At 40.9% G+C, this 8,372-nt stretch overlaps 1 protein-coding gene across 8 annotated transcripts in view; it reads right to left on the reverse strand.

The window, feature by feature from the left end:
• The window catches only part of LOC102213025 (disabled homolog 2-interacting protein), a 167,230-nt gene that overhangs the window by 87,068 nt on the left and 71,790 nt on the right, over positions 1–8,372 (reverse strand). For 6 of the 8 annotated variants that reach the window (XM_013909738.1, XM_013909732.1, XM_013909739.1 and 3 more), the window contains one exon: positions 3,928–4,046. In XM_013909738.1, the coding sequence (XP_013765192.1) occupies positions 3,928–4,046 (119 nt within the window). The remainder of the gene's footprint in view (positions 1–3,927; positions 4,047–8,372) is intronic. The other 2 variants (XM_005720209.2, XM_013909737.1) reach the window with 1 other exon arrangement.

The raw sequence follows: 8,372 nt of genomic DNA on the forward strand, positions 1-8,372 counted from the left end.
TCATTGAGCTCTTTAATCAATTCATACTGCCACGGTTCACAGCTAATGGGAAGGAGGGTAATAGAATATTCTGCTCATCGTGCTTGGTTTTTAACAACCTGTCTGTCCTTTATTGCACTAGGCCTCTGAAACTTAATGTCTGTCAAAAGAGTCCATCTATAATTAATACGATACTTGTTTACAGTGCAGCTCTGTACATGCCCGCTTGTGTGCGAGTATATAACAGGCCTGCATTCTTGATCGTAATCTCAGCCTGTCCAATTTCATTAAATCAGCACTAAGAGTTGTGTAATTGGGCTTTTTTCTTCTTGAAATTAAAGTAAATGCTTGCAACGAGTTAATGCTATTCCCTTGGCTTGGCAATTCCAGGCTCCCTTAATGGGGGCTGATAGAATCAGTGCCTGGACAATCAGCAGGGTGTTCCCTGCTTTCACGTCAACCTCTCTTGTCCTCCTCTAGAACAACCTGATGAAAACAAGAGACCTACCTGTCCAATTAGACCCCCTGCTATTATCTAAGAGGGGCTAGAAGGTAGGGAGAATGGAGTTAGCTCTTTATCCTATCTCTCCCTAAGTCAAATCAATCCACTCAGCTAGCGCAATCAGCGGGACGTGGACGTGAGAGACTTAGATAAGATTTGTTTGTCTGCTCTTTAAAGCACTGCACATTAGAAAGTATCAAGTTGTAACTTTTACAGTCACATTTTGAACTACTATTCTTGGCTTGGCTTTGAAACATTTTTTTCTCGCCTGCTGGCGAGCAATTGTTTTAGAGAAGTTGTGCTTTCGCGTGTGCATGGATTCCACCATGCACGTGCAGATCGTGAATCCAGTCGCTGCAGAGTACATGACAAAAAAACATTTTGACAGATTTAGCTCAAGGCCTAGGAGGACTACTTTAGATGTCACCACAACTCTTTTCACTGTAGAAGAAAAGTGTGGGGTGGTTTGTTATTGCTAAAAAAAAAGTTGAAGATGCAGGAGAATCACTGCCCGTCTTCTCGTTTGCGCTCCAACATTTGTGCGCGCACCATGTCTGTATCTTATCCATCAGTCCATCCATTCAATATTCAGTTTCAATTCAAAGGGCTCTATTAGCATGAAACTATCAATAACAATAATGTTAATATGCTGTTATGATTGATTTACTGATATTTTAATAGAGTCAGTCGAATATGAAGTTCCCACTTCGCTCTCTGAGAATCTGATGACTTTTTAAAAATAATATAAATATTTAATATTTAATAAAGCTAAGAAAAAAAATTACTTTCACAACTTCCTTTACTTGTTTTTCAATCCCAGATACCTCCTTTCCCCCCACATTAGAAAGTATGAGTGCTCAAAAATGAAAAAATTAAAAAAAATTAAAAAAAAACACACATCAAAAAGTCAAATTCTATTCATTACTAGCAAAAACCTGCAATACAGGTGATTTTTGCTGTGACAGTTTTGCTCATGTATGAAAACACAGACGTTAATTTAGCATGCTATTTTTTTTTATCTTCATTATATCACAATATATAATGAGATGGCAAAAATGGGTTTTCATAAAAATCTAACCAGTGAATGATAAAAAGCTAAATTTTCATTGTATAATACAAAATAATCAATTGCAGACACTGCTAGCGTTGTACAACGTTGCACATGTCACGTGCACGTAATGTCAGCAATGTACACATAATGAACAGCAACGGTACGTTGCTGTTCATTTTCAGATGATCAACTTTTGAGTGTATATAGATTATAACTAGGTAGTTTATATCGTAGGTTTAATCCAGATTTTTTAACGTGTCTAAGATGAGTTGGGGAACACACATAGATACATATGCTAGGACAATTACAGAAGATATATGCACTAAGATTTAAAATATGTGTGGTGCTGTGTACGCCATGGTTATTTACTGCCTCTTAGGTTGTGGTATATTTATGTATGCTTGGCATTAAGATACATCCTGTCTCTGTCTTTAAGGCATACCTGTACTTGTTACTAAGCTCTTTGAAACTGAGTTGAAGTTGACGGTGCTTTTCCAGTAAGTCCTGTTTTTGCAGGCATTAATCAGTAGGAAACAGACATCATCAGCATAAAACATGATCTTCCCTTTTCTATCTTGGAGGAAGAGGCCAAGAGCAGCATACTGTCTACAGTGTGAACACAGCAAGGTTATCTTTATAATAATATGGTTGCATATTAATAGAATAGAATATTCTTTATTGTCATTGTCACAAGTACAATGAAATTGAAAGATGTCTCCGGTCAGTGCAACATCACGAATCTCAATTGCATCCATCTTCAGTGTAGAAGTATCTGTATGATCTGCTAGTCTCTGTGTTGGTAAAATCATCTTGTTTCCCTTCAGTAATTTAAGCTGAAAATATTGGTCACCAAAAATAATGGTCAAATGTTACTTATAAGATGTGCAGGTAAGAATGTTGCTGTGAGGGGAACTTTTGCTGTAATACCGACAGACGCCAGAGGGGGGCAGTATAGGGAAAAGTGCAGGAGAGGGTTAAATGTTCCCTGAGGAAGCTTGTTTTCTTTACACAAAAAGTTACTGCTGCTCATCAATAAAACATCAGAAGCAAGTTAAGTGGTCATGTGACCAGCAGTGCTGCACTCCTCTACCCTTTTCCTTTGGAAAGTACAAAGGAGCTGCTGAGGAGATGCTTACCCAACGTCTAGCCCATCCTACCTGAGCCTCTCTGTCTCCTCCAAGCTTTTACTTCTTCATTTGGTTCTTATATTGCTCACCGCAAGCTTTCAGTTCTCCTTTTCTTTTTTACATTTCGGGAAGACCGGTTACAGTGGTAGCATATACAATCGTAATTAAAAGGTCAGAGAACGCGCACACACACACACACACACACACACACACACACACACACACACTCCCCCGATACCATTTCCATCTTTTTATAAGGGCAGATTAGAGTTTTGCCATCTCTAGGTTGGCAAACTGTGATCGTCTTATATGAGTAACAGACTTTATTGTCACTCTGCAGGTGGTCCAGCACTAGTGGGTCTAGTGGGTCTACTGTTTATTGTTATTACATTGACTGTGGGCTTTTATTAGAGCACTAGAGTCATTTGAGTGCAGAATATTGCTGATGGTGGGGGAAAAGAAGGAAATGAAAGGAAGCAAATATATAATTTCTGGTTTCAGGAATGATGCAAGAGTGTGAAGCTCTTAACTAAGTCCACTGGTGTACCTGCAAAGGCTGATGGTTTATACAAAGCTAGAATATTCTTTATGAGAGACTAATTACTGAGCGTGTGTGGCTCTGCTGGCCTAACTTCGACTGTTTACAGTTCACCTCTGGGGCGACATCTCCCCGCTCATTATTTATTAATGGAAATGTGCGCCGCTAATTGCTAATTATCTTTAAATTGATGACTCATAGAGGATGCTTTTGCTTAATCAACTGGTTGTTTATCTGCTGAATTAAACATGGCAGAAAGCACAGCAGAATTATGCAACATGACAGGCAAAGCACTGCTCTGCATTTGTGTGCGCGCTTGACCGAGGAGAGGACAAGCGTGCTAGATGGCGGATGGATGCCGAGCACGAACAGGTGTGGGAGTATGTGCGTGCCTTAGCTCACTTGAACTATTCGAATGAGAATAAGAAATTTAATGAAGGGAAATCAAAATCAATGAGGGTTTGAGTGCTGAGTAGAAACCCAAATTGTGCAAATGTATTTGTGTTGCATAGACGCCAAACATCAAAGGCCCTGTTCCAAACACTTAAAGCAAATGAGTTTCAGATTGGCATCCTTCCATCTGGATGCCAGACGAGCCTTGAGAAAAAGGGGGAAAAGCAAACCTGTTCTATAAGAAACAGCCTGCTAAGGCACATCAAGGGGGAGAAAATGACAGTCAGAGAAGAAAACAAAGAAGAGGCAGAAAAAAGGAAAACAAAGACAAACTCACAGTACTCACGGTGACTCTGAAAGGCGTCGCAGCGGTGGACGTAGGCTCCATGGACGGTGTGCTCTTGTCCGAGGACCCCGGCATACTGCGGCGGCGTCCTGTCCTTTCTGGAGGAGACTCTGAACAGAGAGAAGATTTAACGTTTGGCCTTAGAATCGTAAAAACATCAATCCAATAAACTCACTAATCAGCACCTCCAAAGCCAACTAATTAACATGCTGTCCTGCACTTGCTTAAATCATTTATCAAATCATTTTATAGGAGCTGAACAGAGCTTTGGACAGAGACTAGACGGTTTCCCTTCAGTCTGCTAAGCTACATACATGGGGGTGGCATTGTTCTTCTTTCCTCTTAAGAAAACTATTTTTCCCCATATTTCACAATAGTCGTGATGCATTTTAAAGTGCACATCATGTCAAACATCACGATTGCTTTTAAAACTCGCTCAACCTTTCATTTTCAACAAACTGAAGAATCAAGAGACGAAGAAGAAACTCAAAGAGGAAGGAGAAAGACTCCAAACACAACTCGATCAAAGTGTCAGACTGACCAGGCTGACCTTTGACACAGGCAGCGTGATAGAGATAAAGGTCTGGAGCTCGTGGTGAGAAATGGTGAGAGTTCACTCAAACTGGAGTGAACTCAAAACACTCTACAAAAAGAAAAGCTTCTGATGGGTATGAAACACAACATCACAAGCTCAAACCTTAACCTAATGCTTTCATCAATTTTAGCAAAGCTTTAAGCAGACTATGAATGCTTTCAGTGCTGATACACAATAGTTTAAACTTTCATAAAAACAAAAATAAGCCCTTTCATTTTTTATTTTATATTTGACATGATATAAAGACATGCACATTACATTTCCACTTCTTATTTTCCCACCCGTCACCCACTTACTAAACTCATCCGTGATATGTTATCTTACGTCTCTCGTGTAGTTTTCAGTTTTCCCTCTGAACTCAGACACACGGACCTTCATGATTTAAGAACACGCTCATCTGAATACGTCTTAAAAGAGCTGTGGAGTCAAAAACTGTGAATGTGCAAAGAACAAGCATATCTGGACACGTCCAAGAGGAATGTGAGTGATGTTGAGCATGCAAGTCCTCACAGATTTCAGACAGCCGTCACTGCAAAGTGCTAGCTCACAGGTAGAGAGCAGAATGATCAGATGTTAGGCGGTGGGTGAACTAACATCTCAGTGTTAAACAACTGATGGACTGAAAATTTATTATATACAGTAATGCACAAAAGGCTTCATAAAATTCCCATAAATTCTTTATATTCTGTTTCCAAGCAGCGAGATGTGGTTTTAACTTTTAAAGAGGTCTTGAGCAATAGTTCTCCAGGCTTTCTGGAATCTTTTCAAAGATTTTTGAGGCATCAGCTGCTTTTCCGCTCCACTCTTTGTACCTGACCATTTTTTGACGAAAGCACTTTTTCTTTCTTTCTTTCTTTCTTTGTCACACCACTTAACACTGACCTTCTGTCATTCAAGCATAAAAATAGCATTCGAGCTAACTCAAGGAATGAACTGATGTTGCATTGACAGATGCCAAACAACTTGCCAAAGAAACAACTTTAAATTGTATTTTAAATTTGTTCACCAAAGTCTCATCAGAAATGATCTTAGTGGAAGGCTGGAGGCTCTGTCATGGTTTGGGGCTGCATTTCACCCAGCGGTGTTGAGAATCTTGGCAGAACGATCTACCATGCAGCATCATGACTTGGGCTTAATGTTTTAATATGGCAATGATCTGGAAATGCAATGAAAGCATACACTGGTAGCTTTCCGCTGTGTATTTTTTAAAAATCAGCCTTGGGTTGGCTTCCCCAGAGCCCTGACATTAACATTATTGAAGCAGTGTGAGATCATCTGGACAGAGGCCATTGATATATCAACTTGACTGTTGACTGTCAAGCCCGTAAAAATTGTACAAACTGTTTTTCCATAAATGCTTGCATATGTCTCAATAGTTTTCTGGACTTAGTTTGTGTTTTCTGAGGAGAATATAAAGAAAGAAGACTCGAGACTTTTATACCAGTGGTCCCCAACCCCCAGGCCTCGGACCGGTACCGGTCCGTGAGTCGTTTGGTACCGGGCCGCGAGAGTTGAGGCTCAGGTGTGAAATGTATGGTTTTCAGGGTTTTTATCGGTTTTCAGCGTTATTTTGTTATCGTTTTTATCGTTAACTCGGTTTTCCTGGGTCTTTTCACGTGTGTTATGATAAATCTTCTTTTTTTCAGTACTAGTTTTATTTTGTTGTATTTATCCGCGACACATTAAAGGCCGGTCCGTGAAAATATTGTCGGGCATAAACCGGTCCGTGTGATTCTTTTACAATTTTCTTAAAGTTTGACATAAAATGTCCATTATGCACCTTTTAAATATCAACTTTCGGGGAAGTTTTGATGTTGCATCAACATTGACTTTAGGGTGGAAATTTTTATACATTAGAATATTCTGGTTTCAGCTAATTAAGGACTGAAGTGGCTCAGGATTGCTATGACATGACCAAAAACTGCATCAAATGTGACATGTGTCTAATATGGTATTTGCATTCGGAGCATATCCTAACAGGCCACACACAGACACACACACGGAAGATGTGTTTGTCAGTGCTGTCTTTTCTGTTCGCTCATCAAGCTGAGTTGTGCTAAATTGGCTGTCTGCTGCTTAACAGGCTGGTTGACTGTATTAAGCGCTGTTACACAGTAATTGAAGAACAAGCATAGGAATAGCACTTCCTGCTGTGCGAAGCATAGGCTCGCATCCCGAGCCCACACAAAGAGAACAGAAGAGAAACGCACGTGGTCCAGAGCATCAAAAAGCAGACAGCCATAACATGCTCTGACATGGAGCGAATTCAAGTCTCTGTAATTGAAAAAGCCCGATCCTCTGAGTAGAGATCCATTGCTCTGTGAAGGCAAAGCAAACTAGCTAAGCATTAATGCCATGTTGAGCTTAGAAATGTGCAGTCAGAGATAAGATAATCAGAATTAGACTCATCTAAAACCATTATATCTGTACAAAACAGAAAACTCAAGAACCCTGTCTGTCAAGTGTGTCAAGATGAGTCCATGCCTACATAGAAGAGAGTCCATGTCTAGATAGGAGGGCTGCAAGGGCTGCGTACAAATCCGAGGAACACAGTGGACTTCTGTGGTGATACCTGCACCTCTCGATCTGTTATGATGCTCCACATACTATATTGTTTTTAGTATATTATACCAGACAACAAATGCATTCTGTCTAAAATAAATAAAATCAGAAAACCATTCATGAGAAAATGGGCTTGATTAGGGTTATCATCAGCACTGGCGCATTTCTCCGCTCAACTTTAACAAATGTACCCCTCCAGTTAACTTCGTCACGGAAATCTCCCCCCACTTACGTACAGCTGGCTGCTACAAGCGCTCAAGAGGGAAGCTCGCGCATAAAAGACACACACGAACACACATCGTTTAGTGCTACACTAATTGCTGTGTGTGAAACTTGCAGCCAGCGCTTCCACATGTTTTCAACATCTGCGTGCGATGGATCTTCACAAGCGCGTGGAATTTGCCCCCACACCACCCTCTTGCTATAACTCGCTCCCGTATCCGACTCTAACCCGCAAGCAGACGGCGAGCTGTAAACAGTCGTACTCAATGAAATTTAAATTAATAAACACCAGTTCCAATCAGAATCCGGAAGAAAACGATGAAAGAGTTGCACTGCGCTGCATGTGGTGGCTGGTCTCAGACTGTTGAAACATCCTGCTTGGGGGCTCTGGGGAACTGCTATTAACTGTAGCTATTTTAAGATTTAAAGGTGTGTGTGTTGGTGCACGTGTGTGTTTGGGAGCTGCATTTGTAAGGTCAGAGGATCAGAGATCACAGGGAGCTCACAGACAGCAGCTGGGTCAAAAGGGTGTTACCGGAAAACCAAGTGTCAAAGACCTAAGGCCATACAGTGCACTGTTCTCACCTCCTTTCTGTTTCTCATTGATGACTTCTTCATTTCTTTATCCAGCTAATTGTCTTACCTTATCACGAGCTCGTTTATTTTCTTCAATCTGCCCAAAAACTGCATCGTCACACCTTCATCTCCTAAAAACTAACCTCTGTCCCTCATCAGCACCTACCACAAAAAAAGAGCCATGCTTCTGTTTTGACTCCACCCACAGCTGGAAGTGCTAGTTTGAGCCCTTGGGGGCTTAAAACAGTATAAACCAACTGATAGCTGGGAGTTTAGAATATGTGCGCCCAGGCTGCACTCTGTCTGGCCAGCAGAGCCAGACAGAGTGCAGCCTATGAGTGAATGCACTTGACCTTTAAAGGAGAAATATTAGACTTTTTGGCAACAGCCTCTCTCCCCTAACCCTCAACTGGTCATGGAAGATGACTGCCTCTCCCTAAGCTGGAGGTTTGTTTCTGCTGGAGGTTTCTGCCTGTTAAAA

Source organism: Pundamilia nyererei, unplaced genomic scaffold (genome assembly GCF_000239375.1).
Source record: "Pundamilia nyererei isolate P.nyererei 1_Seehausen unplaced genomic scaffold, PunNye1.0 scaffold00002, whole genome shotgun sequence".
NCBI lineage: Eukaryota > Metazoa > Chordata > Actinopteri > Cichliformes > Cichlidae > Pundamilia > Pundamilia nyererei.